We start from the raw sequence: 22,517 nt of genomic DNA on the forward strand, positions 1-22,517 counted from the left end.
TGCAGTACTACAAGCTAAAGTTAGGGCAAACAAATCTTATGCTTCAGATTTGTAAACTGCGCTCACATATGGCTCAAGAAGGCATTTCCTTGCCTAACTCCAGCACTGCACAACTGTCTAGGTCAGTAGTCCTCAACCTCTTCCATACCATGATCTACGTTACACCAGAAAAGTTTCAGGATGCACCTAGTCATAAAGACATGGAATGGTCATGACATTCTGATTGAGAATTCATGGTCTATGTATATTACACTTTGAGTCTTACTCCCTCTCCCCTATCCCTCTGAAGAATGAGATCCAGTAAAACAAACTGTTCCACTTTGTGGTCTTGTCTTGTACTGCTGTGTACTTCTGAAATAATGGAACCAGACTGTAAAATGAGACCATGGTTGTTTTTATTTACTTAGCGATGGTCAGAAGTAGGATTCAGGACAGAGCATGGAAGAATGTAGGGAATAAAATTACTTGGTCTCTAATAGGTTTTGGTTCAGCCAGCATTTTCTACCCAAACTAATTATGTTTTAAGTAGACACAACTTTACCCTTAAAAATATCAAAAAATTAAGACCTGTGCCATATGAAAGCATGTAGGCAAATCTAGCAGGTAAAAAGTGCAGGCTCAATAGCGAGTAATGATCTCTATCTAACTCAAAATAGACTAGACTAGCTAAAGCCTGCCACAAAACCTCCACTGAAGGACTTTCTTGAGAATCAACACATCTGAAAGACTGTAAAGGGATTAAAACAAATTAACTGTATTTTGAATTGGTGTCTATAAATTAACAAGCCATCCTTGCATACAGTGAGTATTTCCAACAGCAACTTTGTTTCCTCAAGACTAGTGAAAAAGTATATTTAACAGAAGGGGGCAAAAACTGTTTACTGTGGATGCTAAATTATCTTGCATTTGATATCCTGAGTAAAGAATCTCTGGCTCTGAATACTCTGTGTGGAGAGCAGAGATTCATTTGTTAAACTCGGTTTAAAAAAAACTGGTATATGAAAGAAAAAGCTTCAAAGTGATGGAACAGGTCAATATTAATTCTTTTTAGGATCAGAGGTAGTAATCTTTTGAAGGGTCAGTCTTTCAGAGAAGACTTAAACCTCAGAGCTTGAACACTTGGTCATTAAACAACATGTGGGGCTTTTCACAAGAGCAGTGGCTTAAGGCCTAGCTTCCTGGACAAATCCCAAACAGGTAATTATATTTTGCCTACCTGAATTCCTCTACAATTTCAAGTGAATAAGGTATTTTTTTCTTTTCACCCTAAAATATTCAGTAGTCAGCTATATTTCAGAGACTAACCAATTTATTTGAGCATGAGCTTTCGTGAGCTATAGCTCAAAGCTCATACTCAAATAAATTGGTTAGTCTCTAAGGTGCCACAAGTACTCCTTTTCTTCTTGCGAATACAGACTAACACGGCTGTTACTCTGAAACCAGCTATATTTCAGTGGTGGGTGAACTGATCCAAATAGATTCTGTAAAATATTATTAGTGCATTTTTGTATCTTTGGACAGAAAGCAGTATATAAAGTAATAAATACTAAATTCATTTGACTAATTATCATCATGCATACCATTCTAAAAATATTTGAAGCACTTTGATTAAAATTCTTTATTTCAGTATTTAGAATATTAAACACAGGATTGTTCTTGGAGTTTATTTTTCCTTCCACAGCTCCCATTAGTAACAACAGTTTAAATCTTAAGTGATGATCTAGGGGTCAAAGTTCCTCTGGAAACTTCTCTGCTTTCTAGCCCACTCCCTTCTTCTGCACTTATTCCTAGATCAGTACTGCTAATATGCAGTAATATGGTATGATTTCAAAATGTAGGGTAGTCAAATCCTTTATGGTTTTTCCCTTCACATTTTAAAAAGTCCCTAAAACCATTTTATTTTAGTTATGTGTTTTAAAATATTAGTCGTGTTTAATAAAAATTTTCATTTTACATAAGTAGCACTACATAATTTAGGATTTTAATCTGAATCCTAAAATCAAGGTGGTGAGTCTTAAGCTCAGAAATAGCAATATGTGCACCCTGTTAAATTACAAATCATCCTCAGTTACACTAATACATCAGAGTGGCAGCTGTGTTGGTCTGTTCCGCAAAAAGAAAATACAGTATTTTCCACTGCATGCATCTGATGAAGTGAGCTGTAGCTCACGAAAGTTTATGCTCAAATAAATTTGTCAGGCTCTAAGGTGCCACAAATACTCCTTTTCTTTTTACTAATATATCAAATAGCGTCAGTCAACATTGTTCTATCGGATGATATTTGCCAGCTGACAGTGTAATGAGAGCAATGTTCACTTAACATGATATATTATACATTAGTGTTATATTATTCACAATGTCAAGAGGCAGATTACAAAACACTATCTGGTTAACTCTAGTGACAGCTGGCAGCATTTATGGATATCCTGCCTTCTTAATATCAAGCAGTGAGTGATTAACTAAACAGCAAAAACTGAGTGAAGAAATTAGAAAGTAATTAAAAAGCTGTAAATCAATAGCATATATTGCCAGTCTGGGAACAGCTTTCAGAAACACTTCATGAAACCAAACTATCCCAATTTTTTGGTCTTCAATGTAAAAGTTTTGGCTAAAACATAGCCACAGGATTCAGATTAAAAAAACTTTTCTCAAACTGACAATGTGAATGAGGAATATTTAATCTTAAAATACAGGCCATTTTATTTTGTATCTCCTGGGAACAGGAGACACTCACATTAAGCATCACACAGCTGCAGTGCTGTTTAACTAACAGCGCGGCCTTTAATATCATCTAACTAATCACTACTCGGAGCACACACGCAAGGTGGGGATGACGTGAGGGGGGGAAAAACTGACCCACACTGAGTGACTTCCTCCCTTCCCCCCAGCTTACACACACTTACACTACGGTAAAGTTGCGGGGGAAGCTCGGAGTCTATTTGTGGCTTGACACTGCTGCGGCTCACAGCCTCAGAGACACCCGCCCCCAGCTAGAGCAAGCCTGAAACTACAAGCGGACCCTGCGGGGCGCTCCTGTACCCCATGCCAGGGGTCGGTCCACAGGGCCCTGGGGGCTCGCCCCGGACACCTCAGCCTCGGCTGCCTGCCCCTTCACCGCACCCAGCCACCTAACCCGCCTCTCGACATCCCCTCGAGCTACAGCGCCCGCGGGCCACTGCCTGGGGGTACCACCCGGGCGCAGAGCCCCTGGGCCCTGGCTCCAAGCAGCGGCAGCCTTGTCCCCGCGCAGAACCCCAGGGCCCGACCCGACGGGGCCCCTCTCCTCTCACCTGGGGGCTGTCCTCCAACGTCTCCTCAATGGGCAGCTTGTCAATCCCGGGCATGGCGGTGGCTGGGTCTCTACGGGCCGACGCGCCCACAAGCCCTCCCGTGCAGCCAACACTGGACCCCTCCCCCTTCGTCAGCACAGCCACAACCCTGCCCCCTGCCCCGCCCCGGAAATCCGGCCCCCGCCGCCGCCGCCGCCTTCTCATTGCTCAACGGAGGCGTCACTCTAAGCGCGTGCGGCGGGGCTGACCTCGGAGAGAGGGCGTCGAGTGACGGCTGGCGTGACTCAGTTGCCGCCGCCGTCTGCCCTCTCGCGGGCTGGGAGTGGTTGAGGCAGCTGCGTCTGCCGGCGGTCTCCCGGGCCAGCGCAGCGGGAACCAGGCCCAGGTCCCGGCGGCGCGCGCAGGCTCCTAGCGAGGGCTCGTCAATGCAGCTCCGCCCTTACCCGGGGTGACCCCTTCCCGCAAGGGAGCCGCCTCCTCATCGCCCCGCGCGGTGTGCCTGCGGGTCCGCGCCCCAGTATATAAGCACACCTCTAACCAGCGTGGGTTTACAGGTACAAAAGCTGCGCAGAGCAGGTCTTAGATGTTTCTGAGGGAGAGACGCGCGTTGGGACTTCACTTTCCCCCTTAAGGTGCTGGATGGTGGTTGTGCTTTTCTCCTGCTCTGGCATTTAGAATTTCACATGGTTCTGACCCTTTCTTAAACTGTCAGCACGCTGTGATAGCCGTCCTGTGAGGAATTCGTTATCCCCACCTCCTTCCACGCTACCTCTTCTGTTTTAACACGTGTTGAACACACTGACTCCCCAGCATAGCTTATGCTCAAACAAACGTGTTAGTCTCTAAGGTGCCACAGATATTCCTAAAAAGGAAAAGGAGTACTTGCGGCACTTTAGAGACTAACCAATTTATTTGAGCATGAGCTTTCGTGAGCTACAGCTCACTTCATCGGATGTTCCTGTTCCTTTTGTGGATACAGACTAACACAGCTGCTACTCTGAAACATGTTACAATTGTCTTCAGAAACCCTATTTGCATCCTGCTAGGGGAATTAACATATTTTTGAATGTCAAAGTTTGTAATAATTCCTTTTAACTCTGTTTGGACAGGGTTTTAAAGCCATGTTCTGCTTCGTGTAGCACGACAGAATTAGAAAACCCTTTTGAAACGTGCTTGTAGCTAACCCCAGTTGTTTACTAGAAAGACACATTGGCCTTAGATAAAATATGCTGTCCTGTTCCCACCCTTCCCCCTGCGTGCGAGCGTACACACAAAATCATTCTTCAAAGCCTCTTTTTATAGCTTTGTGACTAGAACATCTTGACCTTGAGATGTATGTGTGTGGTTCCTGTAGATGTTAAAATGGATATCTGAGAGGTATATGATATTCATACCCTAATTGCTAAACATTTTAATTTCAGTTGCATTCAAAACACAGGAAACAATGTGTGTGAAATGAAATACAGCAAAAATATAAATTCAGACATTTGAAAGGCTAGTGACAGAAAAAAACAAAGAGATAAAATACATTTGAAGTTGTAAAATAATAGTTTTTAAAAAAGAAATTACTTGTTGTCATTGATGGGGAAAAAAAGACCACAAGAACATTTGATGGAAAACCAGTAACGTTTGAGTAAATTGGTTATTATTAGGGGGTAAAAAGAAAAGAAAGGGAACTGCTTCTCCTTCTCAAGAGAAAGAGAGACAGTATATGTCAGGCAAGAAAAGAAGGGTAGGAGAATTTACATTGTTAAATAAACTCCAGTGAGTGCAGTGCAAAAGCTAGGTTAGAAAGTGTGATAAGTCTGTTAGTGGAGCAAATGATTAACTAATGTACGGTATTTTCATTGCGATAAAAATGTGTTTATCATTATTTATATAAGATTCCATACTCTAAAAAAATTAGATGAGATGTAGACATTAAATTGTTTAGTGGTTGGGGGAGGAAACTAGAAGTAAGAACTTGGTTCAACTGGTTTAATTTCCAGTTTAGCCACTGACTCACTGTGTGGCCTGAGGCATGTCACTTAACCTCTTTTCCTCTCTTTCCCTATCTGTAATTTGTGACTAATCTTGCCTATCTCACAAGGATGTTGTGAGGATTAAGATTTGCAGTAACATTCTTATCTGTCTGGTTCTCCAAATTCAAATTTTATGGATATGCCATACACTAATTCACAGTCTATAAATGTCATGAATAGCTTTTCTTTTTTGAAATCTGTCAACTAGTGACCATTTAGTACAGCTGTCAAATCATGGGGATTTTTTTTTACTGGCGGCAGTTTGTATATTTTGTACAATGTGTAAGATTGAGGACATGTTCCCTTAGCAAAATCATAGATAGTAGTATGTGGGATTTAGGAAGTGGAGTTTCTGTTGTTTCTCCCATCTATACACCTCTTTAGATGGCAACAGACAACATTTATTTTCTTTTAGTTGCCATGAACTGAAAATAATACATCTTAAATTAGCACTGAAGAGATGAAAATGTGCTACAACAAAACCACAACAGATTTGACATTAAAATGTAGAAATTTGACTTGGCATGCAGAATAATCTCAACAGGCACATGAAAAAAGGGGACAGTCTTGCTTCTGTTGAAGAGAGCAGTAAAATGCCAATTGACTTCAAGATGGGTTCTTTTTTTATTATACCCTGCAACATAAGGGGACTTAGTTGTTTGAAATGGATCCCTTATAATAAAAAAATAATAATTTTAAAAATCTTTTAGTAATGTTATTTGTATTTTTGCAGTTTTTAGAAGGCAATATTATGCATGTATCTTTAGAAAGTAATTCGTTGAATGGGAATCTATGAACCCTTGATGGCAGTATTACTTTAGTTTCAGTTCTTCACACACCAACTGAGTTCAACTAAGACTCAATGGCTGAATGCTGGCCTCCTTTCTGAAAATACTCCTGGGAGCTACCACATCTTCTTTCTTACCTGGCAAGGCCATTATGAACCCAGTCCTGCAAGTTGTGGAGTACATCCTACTGGGAGTTGAGGGCATTCAACCCCTAGAAACTTCCCATGGTTGTAGGAAGCTCTGCATCGCTGCAGGGGGAGGGTGAAGCTCAGTGGGGTGGGAGGTTCAGGTGCAGGGGACTCCAAATTTACAGGGGTTGCACTGACAGGGGTAGCTGCTCCCAGTACAGTGACCCCTTCCCCCAAGCCCTCCTCCGCATCAGGAGACCCCCCCCCGAAACCACATCTTGCTGACCAAACCCCCTGTATTGGGAGACACACACCCTGACACCCCCCCACTGAGCCCCAACCAGCCACACCCTGATCCCTTACCCATCAAGCCCCCCTCCCACCGAGTCCTAACCACCTTCACATGGACTCCCTTGCGGACTCCCAGTCCACCTGCACCCAGAACCCCGCACTGAGCTGTCCGCACCCAGTTTGAACCACACAGAACCTTGGTACTCTTGAGGGAATTCTGCAGCAAACAATTAAAAAAATTTAAATTCTGCAAAGTCCTGCATATTTTATTTGTAAAATTAATACAGTAACACAATAACAATATAATCACACCATTTCCAATTATTTTTACAATTTATTTCAAAATACTTGTCAGCAAATAATTAAAAATGGTGTAATTATATTGTGTTACTTTGACAAATAAAATATGCAGAATTTTAAAATATTATACACAGAATTTTTAATTTTTTGGTGCAGAATTCCCTCAGGAGTAAACTACATAGACCTTTTAGCAGTTGGTTTTGAGGTGGTAAGGAGCATATAATTAAATGTTCCTCATCACTACTGACACTTATCTTTCTGGAAAGTTCTTTAGTAGCCCTTTAAAGAGAAATAAGATTTCATTACATAATTTATTTATATAAAGCCAGTTACCATATTTTGAACTTCTTACAATTCATGTTTCTAAGATGATCCCATCAAGCCAGCATTGTAAATGAGATATTTACTTTCTTATAGGTCCTTGTCCATATTTTTTTTAACTTGCTATAGGTATAAATAATGAGCTATGTTTGAAGGCCAGCCATTTTTTGTATTATAGTCATTAATGGTTTTCTACACTTGGAAAAAATCTGACCCATAATTCTCCATGCGTGCAGCAGTATATAATTTTTGGTCAGATTGATATACTGAGCCTCCCATTACATTTTTTATGTTGTTATATTTTAAAAAGAATAACAGTGCCTTCTGCTTTAGTAGGCAGTGTTGTGAACTCCAGAGATTTTTATCCCAAATCTCATAATATTTGGTGATTTTCCTAATGCTTCAGTTCCCAGGCATGAGATTATATGAAAATCTCAGCTTTCTTTAAAAAAAAAAAACAAGCTTCTAGCCCTTATGATTATGGAAAAAAGCTTGAAAACATGAACTCTAGAGATCAGAAACCAAAAGGCAAATGAAAAGAACCCAACATTTACTTATTTTAAAAACTGCATAATTTTTAAGTCATTCTCGTGGTCTTTTGAGATCTGAAATGATTTTTGAACTCTCGGCTTGGCAATATTGAGTAAACTCTTTGAACTATACTTACAAAATTATGAAAAATGTTCTCCATGTAGCATTACTGTTTCACAGCTCTCTGGATACTCAAGCCATTTTATTCAGCAAGGATAAAAGTCACCCCTGGTAGAGGGCCAATATAAGGCCTATGCCTAACTTAAATCCAACATAAGTGCTCAAAATTGAGCTGTGTGCTCACAAGGGCATGTATCGTGGTATAAATAAAAGTCCATCCTGAATACATTTATTCTTCAAAGATATTTATGTTCTTCATAATCTAGTGTAATAGGTACACTGTAAATTAGCATAGATGAGTTGTCTCTCATCTTTATTTTAATTTTTTAATTTTTATTAAACCTTCAGCACATGTTTTTGTGAATTGATATAGATACTTTGTGTATGCTTCCTTGTGCTGTCTCATCAGCTCCTATCTCATCTCTCAAGGTTAGCAGGGTCTGGATGGGTCACTCCTTGGATAGGCAAGATCTTCATTTAATAGATCATGTGGTCAACGGTGTTGGAAATCATGGTTCAGTAAGTTGGAACTCAATACCTTAAGTTAGTACTGAAGCAATACCTTATCATGGTGTTAGGGAGCACCATGCTTCGATAGCTGCTGTCTTACAGTATTAACATTGCCAAGAGCAATAGGATGAATATACAGTTCATGAATGATCTTTTCAGATATGCTTGAAATGACAGGTGTATCATATAGATCTTTAATTTCCCAGAATTTCATGGTGTTCTTAACTGTATCAGAATAATGGTTGCATGTTTCCATATGGTAGGTATTTATTAGATTTATATCCAACTATATTTTTATAAAAAGAAAAGGAGTACTTGTGGCACCTTAGAGACTAACCAATTTATTTGAGCATGAGCTTTCGTGAGCTACAGCTCACTTCATCAGATACATGTATGTATCTGATGAAGTGAGCTGTAGCTCACGAAAGCTCATGCTCAAATAAATTGGTTAGTCTCTAAGGTGCCACAAGTATTCCTTTTCTTTTTGCGAATACAGACTAACACGGCTGTTACTCTGAAACCTATATTTTTATACAGGAAGGTGACAGAGCAGGGATAAATGCCAACAAGAAGTCCTGATTCTGCCCTTGAATGCACACGGCTCCAGTTGGTGTGCATCAGAGGTCAGAACTTGAATTAAAGGTTGCAAACTCTGAATTTTTCTACCCTTACATTTAAAATTCTGTTTAATTTTTGCTGCTTTTTTCAAATAAAGTTTTAGAATAAGAAAAAGCAGGGAAATATGTAGGGAGATGGTCCAGAACCAAAACCTTGATCCAAATATCCCTGAGCTTTGATAGTGTTTGAGACCTGAACCTGCATCCAGATATGAATTTTATATATGTCACTTTCCTTATAATGGGCCAAACCACAACTCTGGATTCAAACAACTGTGAATTTCATAAAAATGCTTGAACTCATCTCCAATTCTCTATTTTTGATTATTTTAAATATTAGCACTGGTGACTGAAGTAAACACCCATTGATTTAAAACAAATACACGAGATTACGATGAAAGGCTGGTAGAAAAAAGTGTTCTGATTTTAATCAAGAAATTAAAATACAGTGATTCTATTCCTTTTAAAATGTTTTATACAAATGTTTTAAAGAATGCTTTGAGACTTTCACATTGCTGTCTTTTGAGAAAGCTGCACCAAGATTATTTTAATAGAAAAATGAAGCAAGTGAATGCGTGAATTATTTATTTAAATACTTGGTGCAACTGTTCCTGTTAACTAATCCAGGCACTTGGAAGGCAATTACACTGAGCTTTGACAACATTGCCAACCCACTGCAGTGTGCCTTGTGCCAAACACTATTGTTGTTTTATTGACCACGTTCACTATTACATATGCATATGAAAAAACAGAGGCATTTTCATCAGGATTACCCTAATAGCATTAAGAGATTATTTTTAAAATTTCCTTGGAAGAAAATTCACTTAAATGAGATTACTTATTACTTGACTGGTTTCCTATCATGCTGCTATGTTTAGGTAAGTGGAGTCCATTAGACTATAAAGTTTTTTTAAAAACTGATTTTATACATTAATGATTTCAAATAAAAGGGAAGTACTATATTTGTGCATAGCTTCTTTTGAGAAAGTTAAGTCGATGTTCTGGTTAGGAGAGATAACACTTTTTGTCCCTCTTGGTGGCCCCCCTAGTGTCGCCATTAGTTGCTAATTACTTGCAAACAAATAAACAATTAACTCCTCGTGCCTCTTGGTGGGAGAGTCTTCATTGACATGCTAAAACTTTCTAATAAAAGATTTTAATTAATGACGTTGCAAATCCAACCCCCTTGCCAACACAGCTATAAGGAGGACCTGCAAGAAAATGCAAGTACAATTCATGTTGTGCATAGACTGAAGGTGAAAGAATGGCAAATACATCATTATGTGCTTCTGATACAGCAGTGTCTCAAAATCTTCAGAAAGTATCCAGTTTTGTGGAAACTAAAACCACGCATTGCTCATTTTCCATTGAAAGCATTTTGGGATTAGAACAGAAAAAAGATGGCATTCCAGCTGCGAAACCTCACAGACCATGGATGGATACATGCAACAATTTAGGTATGTTGTCAGCTTTAGTTGTGTATTGTTTTAACTTTTTACCCTATGTTAAGTTTTATGTATTATCAAGGATATGTTTCCATAAGCACCTCAGTACGATTAGACCTATACTTAAAACATTAGATTATCACTTATTTTGTTACAGGCTTGCATTTTAATATAACTGTCTCATTCAAAAATTGGCAAATACAGATCTATGAATTTAAATTCTATATTTTTATGTTTTTAGGAGAAGACACTAATCAGTGTCTGCAGACCCCTGTTATTTCCTGCGAAGGGCCATTATTTCATGTTAACAGTTACCCGATACTGGACGAAAGAGTTTTGAAATGTGAAAAATATTTTTCAGCCACTGAAAGGCTATCTTACAAAAGGGAACTGAGCTGGTACAGGGGTAGGAGACCAAGAACTGCTTTCACTAGAAACCAGGTAGGGATTCAGTTACCTATTTATAAATTAAGTAATGTATGTTTTGCTATATTCATTTGTTGAGTAAAATGCATTCAACAATAGGAAGCCTGTAATAATTAGTTGATAAAATGTTGTATACTTACTGCATAAAGAGGCAGAGATGTACATATGTGGTTAAGGACTGGGGTTAACCAAGAGTAATTTCACTAATTTCATTTGATTTATACTGGTATAAATGAGATTGGAGTCTGGCCCAAAAAATTGTTGGGAAAGTCTTTTACTTGAACTGACTCACTTTTTCTCTTTTTCCTACAATGTAACATTTTAAATTGTTTGCTTATTCTCCTCAGATTGACGTGCTGGAAAATGTTTTTAGAGTGAACTCCTATCCTGGCATTGACGTTAGAGAAGAACTAGCTCACAAACTAGATTTAGATGAAGACAGGATCCAGGTAACTTAATTTAAATATATATTCTGTGATCACATGATGACTGCTCAGCAATGATGTAAGTGGGTGGATCGGATAACCATCTGAAAGTTGCATTTATTCTTAATGATCCTTAGTAATTAATGCATTATTAGATAGCTACTATATTGACAGTAATTTGTAGTGGAGAAACCAGTGAAATTTCTCTGTCCTCTCAGTCTCCCCTTCTCTCTGGCACTGATATGACATTCATCTCTGTAATACTTCAGTGTCATCCTCCTTGACCATCACAAAGCTTTCCCCCTACCAAACTCTCAGATTTAAATCCAGGTCCCATTGAAGTCTATGGGAATTTTTTCATTGACTTCAGTGGGGCCAGGATTTCGTTCTCTGATCCCAGGTTTGAAAACCTTTTCTACAATGGGTTTGGAACCATGTTTGAAAACTAAATAAATATAGTTAAGCAAATGGATACATACATTTCAGGCAGGGTTTGGCTAGCCAATTTAGACAGGACAAAACTGTTTTAAAGTCACATTTGAGACTCCGTCTCATTTGGTTCAAAGCTCAGTACACACAGGGATTTTAAGGCCTGATCGAAAACACATCAAAGTCAATAGAAAGGCTCCCACTGACTTCTTTGGACTTTGGATCAGGCCCTTAATGTTCATTAAAGGTTTGATCAACTTCCATTGAAGTCAGTTGGAGGCTTTTTCATAAAAGTAGGATCAGGCCCTACTGACTTATACTGCAAGGGTTTAAGCACTTCTGGGAGTTATTGAGCATCCTGAACTTCCACTGACTCAGCATCTTCCTGGATCAAGCCCTAGGGGTCCAGTCCTGTTCCATTGAAGTCTATGAAAGTTTTGCAGTTAACTTCAGTGGGAACAAAGCAGGTCCTTACTTTTCAATTCAGCTAGGAAATGCAATGAGTCCTTTGTCTATAATTTTCTCTGCCTTACATTATTATTTATTAAAATTATTACAGCTCACCATATACCTTCATCTGTAGCTTTGAAACTTCCAAGCTGCTTCAGCTTCCAAAAGATCAGAATTTCACAAATTATTTTACTGTATGGTTGTACTGATATTCTTTATTAACTTCAAACCTGGCCTGCATACAATGTTGCTTTTAAAAGGAAAAATTACCCATTTCCAAGAAATGTGCATTTTATTTCAATTATAGATCTGGTTCCAGAATCGCCGTGCAAAGCTGAAAAGATCCCACAGAGAATCTCAGTTTATAATGGTGAAAAACACTTTAACCTCTAACCTTCTGGAATAGGAAGAAGCCAGCTAGTTCACCATTATTCTACCACAGTAGAACATGAAGAATTATTGGAACTTCGTAATTTACATTATTAAGCAATGATAATGTAACATTTGTACTTTGATATTTGCATCTAGTTTTGAAAGATGATCATGATTTTCATTAGAATAAACTGTAAATACTTCATTATAACATGCCTCATATTATAATTGCACTTTTTGTAAAAAAAGTTTTCCATATATTTTAATAAATATTTTCAGAAACATGTAAGATATTTTTGCAGATAACAAACTATGATACACTAGATCCTGAGCTGATGTAAATCTGAATAATTTACTTGAAGACAATGGAGCTACACCAGTTTATACCAGCTGAGGATTTGGTCCTGTGTGGTTACTGATTTCAGAAAAATCAGCAGGAATACATGAAAAAAATGACTGAATTTTTTTGTTTTGTTTAATAAAGCTTCAGATATTTTAATGGTAGAAGTAAAAAATCATCTAAAGTACACAATTATGCAAAAATGCTACTGCTGTTACAGCAAATTTAGCTTAGGTATTTTACTGGACTGAAATAGTTTTTCAGTATTAACAATATGGAGCTGAAATTTTAAAAAATTGTACTAAATTATACTTGTTTTTATGAGACGTATGTGCTAGCTATTTACAAATGAAAAACCTAGAGAACAGTAACAATGTGTGGCATTTGTATTTTAGCTAAACCAATTAAACTGAAAAGCAGTTTAAAATGTCATTGTTATCAACTTTATGTTTTCTCATCTTTTAATGTAAATTTAGCAAATATTTGCCCAGTTAATATTACCAGCTTAACTATGTTACATCCAAATGGTTTTGTACTGACAAAACCATTTGGATGTAACATAGTTAAGCTGGTAATATTAACCGGGCAAATTAATTATAAATTATAAATATTAACTGGGCAAATTAATGATACAGTATTGTGAAGTACTGAGTGCCTCCAGTATCTCATGAGAAAATTCAGCACTTCTCAGGATCAGACCCATTTGAGATTAGATATATTGTTTCCTTGTTTATTCATTCCCTTATCCAATAATACTGTGAAACATTTTCCATAAAGTTTATAGTGGTAAAGATTTTTATCAGATGATATATGAAAACCAAGCATCCTGACATTTGATATTGAATCAACCCAAAGTCAATGTATATAGTCCCATCAACAAAGTAAAACCTTTAATTTACTTCACATGGCCCTGATTCAGGAAATCTACAAAAAGAAAAGGAGGACTTGTGGCACCTTAGAGACTAACCAATTTATTTGAGCATGAGCTTTCGTGAGCTACAGCTCACTTCATCAGATGTATACCGTGGAAACTGCAGCAGACTTTATATATACACAGAGAATATGAAACAATACCTCCTCCCACCCCACTGTCCTGCTGGTAATAGCTTATCTAAAGTAATCGTCAGGTTAGGCCATTTCCAGCACAAATCCAGGTTTTCTCACCCTCCACCCCCCCACACAAATTCACTCTCCTGCTGGTGATAGCCCATCCAAAGTGACAACTCTTTACACAATGTGCATGATAATGAAGTTAGGCCATTTCCTGCACAAATCCAGGTTCTCTCACTCCCTCACCCCCCTCCAAAAACCACCCCCATACACACACAGACTCACTCTCCTGCTGGTAATAGCTCGTCCAAACTGACCACTCTCCAAGTTTAAATCCAAGTTAAACCAGAACATCTGGGGGGAGGGGGGGGGTAGGAAAAAACAAGAGGAAATAGGCTACCTTGGAAATCTACAGTCATCTGTGTTGAGCAACACATTAACATACTTAACTGTTAGTATATGGTGAAGTCTCATTGCTTTCAATGGGATGTCAGCTGATGCTTAAGTGCTTTGCTGAATAGAGGTGCTTTCGTGAACTGGGGCCTAACAGTATACAAGGAAACTCCATTTCAGATGGCAGAATTCAATGTCTTCCATTGTTGTATGCAGTGTCGTAGGTGTGTTGGTTCCAGGATATTAGAGCAACAAGGTGGGGTGAGGCAATATTTTTTATATTGGTATATATTTATATTGACTCTGTTGGTCAGAGAGAGAAGCTTTCGAGCTTACAAGCTTTCTTGCCTGAGTGGCAAGATAGAAATGCCAGAGACGACTGCCTGTGATTCCATGGTAAAACTATTATAGTGCTTTAGGAATTCAACTTGTTACTGGGTTGTTGAAATCTATAACACATAACCAATTTGGGGTCTCTGCCTTGCTTCTTGACAGTCTGCCCTGAGTTTGTCACTCACGGTCACAAACCACTCTGTTTAAGCTTGAAAGCTTGTCTCTCTCATCAAGAACTTGGTCCAGTAAGGTCCAACTTGGTCACCCATCTTGTCTCTCTACAAGAAAACTGATTTTCTGAGTTTGGGGATTCATCCATTAGTCCAATAAAAGTACCAATTCCTTTAACTGGCCTTTTCCATTTTTTGTAACCATTTTTTTAAACTGCACATATCTGTAGACCTTAAAGCAGAGAGTTATGATTTACTATATGTAGCCAGAAGATTTCTCAAGGTGTTATTCAAGAACATGCATTCTAATTTTGAAGGCTTTGTTGTGTGCTGAATTATATTGAAAACTCTGTGAGCACATGTAGAATCTTTGAAAAGTGAGTGTCAAAACTGTTATGCCTTAAGACATATTCCTTAACATATCTGACTTCAATGAGCTTAATGGATGACCGTGATTATCCTATCCAATTTGTATGATGGCAGTAGTCCTCCAACTTCATTTTTATCTGCAAAGCCTTGAAACTGTCACTCTTTAATCAATATTCTTTTCTGTTCTTAAAATTGAATGTTGCTTATAATAAGAAAAATAACCAAACTAGGTGCTAAGACTTCTTATTGGACAAAAGCTGCAATTGACAAAAACTGCTTTTCTCCCTACTCGGTAAATTCATTTTGCTGATTCAGGGACCAATCCTGCAAACATTTACTCTCTCAAGTAATTTCACTGACGTATGAGACAATTTGCTTAAGTAAGGATTTGTTGTATTGGTCTCTTATTTTTAAAGTACTATGTTCGTTAAAATAAACTATCTGATTTTCAGATGGGGTTAAGCACTGAAGCTCTTCTTGAATTCAGTGGGAGCTGAGTGTGTGCTGCACCTCTGAAAAATTAGGCTGTACGCTTTAGTGACTCGGAGCAAACAGTTTTTGTTCATTGCAGCCATAGTACAATGGGAAGAGATAAAACTAAGATATGTTTATTTTATGTGGAAACTAACTGCAACAGGAGTGTATTGGGCACAAACAGGCCTTGTTAGGACAATGCAAGGAGGAGGAAAAAGTGCTAGTTTCCTTAAATTCTTTAATTACTTAGCTGGGTTTTGTTTTTTTGGTTTTTTTAGAAAGCAAAAACAAAACCAGATGCAGTACTTTATTTAAATTCATCGCATTTCTGTTTTCATTATTGGATTAGTATGAACACAATAAATCCCAAAGAATGATAGTTCCTCATTGTTTGCTTTTGTCAAAGTCTTAGAAGACACAGAAGAAAAACACTAGCAAGCCAGCCTCTTGTGTCCTACTCCATGAGACAACTAACTTAAGTAAAGTTACTCACATGTCCAACTTGTGTTTGTAGGATTAATCCCTTAGTTACTCCATTGTGCAGGGAGATAGATACTCAGAGGGCTGTATCCCCAGGTGGTGAACATGGATGTATTTGTCACAGCAATTTACACCAGCTGAGCATCTGGCTCAAAATCTTTGTCCTCTTTACTGTCTATGATGCTCACTTCATATGGAATTAGTTTCTTAAAACCTCTGAATACAGCATGTTGTCAGTAATACAGGTCAGCTGTAAATAGCAAAAAGTGAGAGAACTGGAGAAAAATGGAGAAATTCCACTGTCTTCTCCAGTCGCAATATAGTTCTGTTTGTAATTAAATGTTCTCTGTATCTTATTTCCTTTGCTAATTAAATAACTATATGAATAGACAAAATTTAACCTTCCCAGATACATTATTTTCAAATTAGTATATTCTTGAAAGAGATAAGGGTTGAATTTTGAACCCTTGTTTCTTTCTATTACTGGAGAGTGGTTGATTCTTGGTAAGCTGCACTAACATTTCTAGAGGAAGGACTTTCTTTCAGTGCTGGGAAGTGCCGACTTCACAGATATAGTGAATAGGAAAGATGGAATAGCAGGTGGCTGTTTTACATTTACATTAATGGAGAATTCACTGAAGTTGAGTCTTGCTAGATGTTTTGGAATCTATTTGGAAACCCATCTGATTCAGAAATTTACCAGTCTTGTTTTCCTAGTAGTTTCATGAGCAAAGAGAAAACAATTGTCTTTATTGCTTGAAGTTGTATCCATGCTATCGGTTGGTCTGCAGAATGGAAGGTCAATGTTTATTTGCGTGCTTTTTTTTATTGTTGAAGTGTGTGTTTTATAGTGCCTGGCATTTGCAAGGAGTCTGTGGTAGGTACATTGGGAATGAACTACATCTCCAAATATTGACTAAGAGCATTCAGTTGTGATTTGTGTGAAGGCGCAAGAGACTAAACAAAAATCCCTGATAATTGCCACAAATAAGATAAAAGACCTCCTTAACTCAGTGTAGATAGTTTTCCTTAATATACTCCGATATGTAGCTTCATTGATGAATTATCTGTAATCTTTATGGGTTCCATACAAAATGGAAAGTTATTTGACCTCACTGTTAAAAAAAGACTGTTTTAATATGGAAAAAGAAAAGGAGTACTTGTGGCAGCTTAGAGACTAACAAATTTATTTGAGCATAAGCTTCCGTGAGCTACAGCTTACTTCATCGGATGCATTTGTCTCTAAGGTGCCTTTTCTTTTTGCGGACACAGACTAACATGGCTGCTACTCTGAATCCTGTCATTAATCTGGAAAGATTACTTCAGTATGGAGAGAGGTTATCAAAGTTAGTAATTCATACTTTATTTTGAGAACTGAATTTGAAAGTTGTAACCATGTTAAAAAATATCACTGAGAGACTTTCTCAAACCCAACTAATCAGAATGCAGTAAATGAAAAGTAATCTAAAGAGATATATACTGTATTGATATAATTAAATTAAGATCTAAATATTCATTAACATGAAATTCTTAATACTCCAAAATTCTAGATCTATAATACATTGATATACAATAAGGCAGCAAACAAAAGGTATTAAAACAAACAAAACTTTCAAATAAAAGGGTTAATTAAGGAAAGCCAACAAATCCCAAAAGCATGGCGAATTCACACACTAGCAGAAAAGTATCTACAATGGGGGTAGACTCAGAGAATGCAAGAATTTGGATACCTCCCTGATTTGGATATCGAAGATGGTACTAGAGATGCCGGAGTAATTTCTCTCCCTCCCAACATACAAGATCTGTTCCACAGTTTAACCTGTTCCAGGTAATTTGAAGCTATTGTCTACCTTAATGCTGGAAACAAAGTTTACAACAGCAATAAATCACACTAAGCCAGTCAGGTTAATGCCTACAAGCCTCACTCTATTATCTGACAAAACACCTAAATAAGGTTACTGTCTCTCATAATGGAATTTTTTTCTCACAAGAGAAGACTGACAAAGCAATTTACAACACAGGACTAGTTACATAATAATAGCAACAGCTCTGGTGGTCAGCTTTCAATTAGTGAATGTTAACAATGGGATGCTTTCCATTCATATCATACCAGTGGTGTTGCACAAAGTCTCTTTAGCATAATTGTTATCAGCTTTTTCTCCATTACAGTGCTGTTGGTTTCATGAGGTGTTAACAGCACAGAAGGGCCACTAACTTCACATTTGTTTCATGATACACATTGCTTTACATCAGGGATCTCATATTATCAAGTTAAGGCAAATACTCCATTCTCATCTTTCAATATTAGTCTGCTCTTCATAGGACACATACAGTATCTTAGACTTAATTGCTGCTGATTGCTTAGTATCTTGCATTACAACAGCAACATAAAAACAACTTTCTTTATTATAACTGGAGCAATACACCTGAGGCATGTTCTGATGGAACATTTACATTACTTGGATTGTCTGTGCCTAAACAGTTGAATATAGCATGCTAAATTGTTTATATCTACCACTAATACTGTAATTTAATCCAGTACCAATTCTACATCTTTTGAGTCTTATTCATGTAAAGCTTTTGTTCATATGCCACCCACTGGGGGTATTGGGGGGAAAGCAAGGTGTTACATTCAGGTATACTTCCAAGAAGCCAGGAACTTCTCAATTTTAATCCTGGTTCTGCCACAGAGTTGCTCTGTGAAATCACAACTTCAGTGTCTGTTTCCCCATCTATAAAATGTAGATAATAAGCCTAGACCACGGAGTGATGCTGATGAGCAGCTGCCAGTGCAGCTGCTATTTCAGCCCGTTCCATAGGACTTAAGTTGCAGGTAGTGTTGGCTTCAAGGGGCTTAAAGTTAAATTTGGCCTTCAGTGCTATCCTGATTAGGGTTGCTTTCCTGAGTTTCCTGTTTCCTGAGTTAGGGTCTAGGTTCCCTGCTAGAAAATTAAAATTACTGGCCCGCTTCCTCAGTTGTTGTAAATTGTTATATCTCCATTAACTTAATCCTTCAATATTCTAAGAACCTCCTCCACCCACAAACCTTAGTCATCCCCAGATGACAATAGAAAAAGATGGCCTTTGTACTTTGGCGTGAAGGTTTCAAGAGAGTTCTTGAGTAAAATTCAAAGGTCTAGAAGAGGGGCACCCGTGGAGAATTCTCTACCACCAACTCCCTCACCTATAAACCAAGAAAGCTCCTAGTAAGGAGATATATGAGGGTGTAGTTTTTCTATGTAGGATTTTAAACAAAGTTAATTCCCTATCAATATTAGTATGTAGTCAATCAGTGTCCAATATCACCAGAGAAACCTCCTGTAGAAAATGGGCTGGACTGGAGATAAAGCTATGTGACTAAAACATGTAGTTGATAATTATTACTTTATAAAAAGAAAAGGAGTACTTGTGGCACCTTAGAGACTAACAAATGTATTTGAGCATAAGCTTTTGTGAGCTACAGCTCACTTCATCGGATGCATTGACTGAATGCCACAAGTACTCCTTTTCTTTTTGCGAATACAGACTAACACGGCTGCTACTCTGAAACCTACTTTATAAAAGTTAACCATGTGCACAGGATTTTGATATAACTAATAAAAATGTTAATCCCTGTCTCTAACAGGTATTTTCAGTATGTACATTAAACTTAACATACGTGCCATTATAGTATAATGTAATGGCAACACTGAGATCACATTATGGAGCAATAATACAATACAAAATTTTCTTGAATATATGCTGCTGTTTGTATGGAGCTGAGAGATGGGAGAAGTAGGGGGCAATTAAGAACAAATGGTTGACATAGTTATGCAATAATTGATAAATATTTGCATGATTGTTTAAATTGCAGTGGAAGCAGTTTAAGAGAAAAATAAATGTAATATTTGCAATACAGACATTGTAGTATGGTCTAGTCGTGAGAACCTTAAAGTAAAAATGTCCACATACTGAGCATAAACCTTAGTGAAACTTACAAGTCTATTTTCCCTTTCCTTTAAAGGAAAGATGTAAATTATATTTAAAATATTCCTTCAGTTTTAATAACATTAGCTGCTATTTGTAACGTGTAAGTACATATAATTTTCAAATTGAGTGTCCCTTTAAGAGCCACAATTAGCCACTAAGCTTCCAATACCATACCATTAGCAGTTCAGTACCACACTTTACTAGTTGTCCAAAGTTTGGAATTGAAAATTCGCTGAAGTAATAAAAATTAGAACAGGAATTTGTTCTATTGTGCATAAGAAGCTTAATGCAGTGTTGATCTGAAGGTCTACTAATAAAAGGAAATATGACTCCTAAAACAAATTAAAAAGTTTATTTTACTAGTCTCAACAAAAGTCATGCACAAAAACCAGGTAACATCATTTGCAAACATCCTTATTTTGCCCAGTGTGGAATGAGACAGTTCTAGGTCACTAAGTTCAGACCTTTGAGATTATCTCATACATAATTAATGATCACCAGTCAGGATTGCTTAGAAACCAATTGTGTCATGTTTTGATTCAATGGATTAACTTGGTTTTTGTAACTATTGTTTGGTTGATCTTATTTGCATTTTTCATTTTATAGGACTAATTATTATGTAATTGGATGAGGACTCTAAGACTTTCTAGTTTTGTTTTTGTTGAAAAAATCAGTATGGAAAGTGATGAAATGACAGCAACTGAGCCAAATGTCCTGCAGTTTATGTAATGGAATATCTTGCATTATAGCAGGATGCCCTCCTCTGCTACTGTTTAGATTAAAACCAGGTTTCTGTTTAAAGCTTGACTCTTCTAAGTGTTCATCAACATAGTTACTGAAATTGCCTTGAAAAAAAACAAAACTATGAATGCCAATAGTGCTTATTTGGTATATCCAAGTTTACATATATCCACTGAATCATGATGGAATAATCATAAAGAAAACAGTATAAGACTTATTCTGACTTGAATGGGTGCTGGGGCCACTCAGTACCTTGCAAAATTGGGTTCTATATTACTGAATTATGCCCAGATCCTTGGCAACAGCTCTGGTGCTTTCCATGCTGAGGCAGCACAGAGCACCTGTAAAACTTCCCTTAAGGAGCCGCTGAGGATTCTCTGAGAGAGAAAAGTCTGCAGGTGGTTTAGAGCCACTCTTCACTGATTGTAGGAGGGGAAACAGGGTGGGATGAAGAAGACGTATGCTAAGGTGTGGGAAAGGGCAGGGCAGAGCACATGGAACAGCATCGTGGTGGATCATACCCATGCTCTTTTGAGCTAGGGAGTGGATTCTGTCTTTTTGGGTGCCCCACAATAGGGTGGTGCACTGCAGATGATAAGGTTGCTACTGTATATAACTGAAGTAATTTTCTTACACTAAACAGGAAAGCATTGAGTAACTGCTGGCATATATGGCATAATGTTAGCTTTCCTTTTCATCTGCGGTAGATTGATGTATGAATGAATAATTAGAAAAGAAATCATTGTGGCTTGGCAAGATTACCAGAAGCAGTAAATTGATTTTTTTCTAATCTGTGTGGAAGCAGGACACTTGTTTTTTGGCAGTGAGATATACTAGAAACATCATCATGAGGACTGTGGTCTGTCTTGTCTGATACACACATAGCTGGTGTAACTTCCTATAAATTTTACATGAGCTTGTCTTTTTTTCATTTAGTCAGACGATTCATAGATTCATAGATATTAAGGTCAGAAGGGACCATTATGATCATCTAGTCTGACCTCCTGCACAATGATCTTGGAATGCTCCTTGCCTTGGAATAATGGAACAAGTTTGGGCACTGAATATGCTATAATATAAAATAGCAAATAAGAAACAATAAACAGTACTATATTGTGTAACTAGAGTGTGTTTGTTAAGTGTCATAATCACAAAGCTCAAGACGCAATTACTTTAGCCATCTCTAAACAATAACCTTGTAACTTCTCTTGAATGATTGGAAGGGAGTCCATGTGCCCAGTCATAATCCACAGTCTCAAGAGGCATAATCTTCTGCTTTGAGAGATGGTCATGACTTGAATGGGTGGTCTGCGTGTATGCTGCAGTCCACAGGACACCATGGGGTGGGAAGGGGAAGTAAGTGTTGCTTCTTTTTAGAGCTGCAGGAAAATGCCTTATAGAGTATATCTTCTCAGATCCAGTCTTCTTTCTGACAGCAGACTGGCCTGAGGACCCACTACATATATGGTGCCACTTCTCTCCTTCACCTTGTGCAGCTTACAAAGATAAGGTAGGGGCAAAAGTTTGCTGATAGCTCTAAAAGCTCTTTGCCAACTTTCAAAGAAAGGTGTTCTATAAATGAGAATATTTAGCGTCATTGTCATTAATAATCACTCAGAAAATATCAAGTGTGAAGTTTGCAGTTTCTGCTGTGAAATGGAATTTATACGCATACTGTTGCTAACTCTCAAGCTTTTATTGTGAATTTCATAGTATTTGGGTTTTTTCCTTAAA

The 22,517-nt window shown here is 37.7% G+C and overlaps 2 protein-coding genes across 7 annotated transcripts in view; one reads left to right on the forward strand and one right to left on the reverse strand.

The window, feature by feature from the left end:
* Positions 1 to 3,414, reverse strand: part of APPL1 (adaptor protein, phosphotyrosine interacting with PH domain and leucine zipper 1) — a 52,959-nt gene extending 49,545 nt beyond the window's left edge. The window contains exon 1 of the mRNA XM_077821448.1: positions 3,291 to 3,414. Coding sequence (XP_077677574.1) covers positions 3,291 to 3,344 — 54 coding nt within the window. The 5' untranslated portion in view covers positions 3,345 to 3,414. The remainder of the gene's footprint in view (positions 1 to 3,290) is intronic.
* A 192-nt stretch (positions 3,415 to 3,606) lies between these two features.
* HESX1 (HESX homeobox 1) lies at positions 3,607 to 13,290 on the forward strand. Of its 6 annotated transcripts, XM_077822262.1 has the most exons (6): positions 3,607 to 3,844; positions 8,220 to 8,309; positions 10,292 to 10,374; positions 10,604 to 10,803; positions 11,136 to 11,237; positions 12,400 to 13,290. In XM_077822262.1, exons 2-6 carry the CDS (start codon positions 8,278 to 8,280, stop codon positions 12,496 to 12,498), a joined length of 516 nt encoding a protein of 171 aa, XP_077678388.1. In that variant the 5' UTR covers positions 3,607 to 3,844; positions 8,220 to 8,277; the 3' UTR covers positions 12,499 to 13,290. The 6 variants fall into 6 exon arrangements, with proteins under 6 accessions (XP_077678388.1, XP_077678383.1, XP_077678385.1 ...); XM_077822257.1 differs by lacking the exon at positions 8,220 to 8,309 and having other exon boundaries at positions 3,609 to 3,844; positions 8,838 to 10,374; positions 12,400 to 13,287; XM_077822259.1 differs by lacking the exon at positions 8,220 to 8,309 and having other exon boundaries at positions 3,609 to 3,844; positions 10,116 to 10,374; positions 12,400 to 13,287.
* The last annotated feature ends 9,227 nt before the right edge of the window (positions 13,291 to 22,517 follow it).

The sequence above is a fragment of the Eretmochelys imbricata genome, chromosome 7, assembly GCF_965152235.1.
Source record: "Eretmochelys imbricata isolate rEreImb1 chromosome 7, rEreImb1.hap1, whole genome shotgun sequence".
NCBI lineage: Eukaryota > Metazoa > Chordata > Testudines > Cheloniidae > Eretmochelys > Eretmochelys imbricata.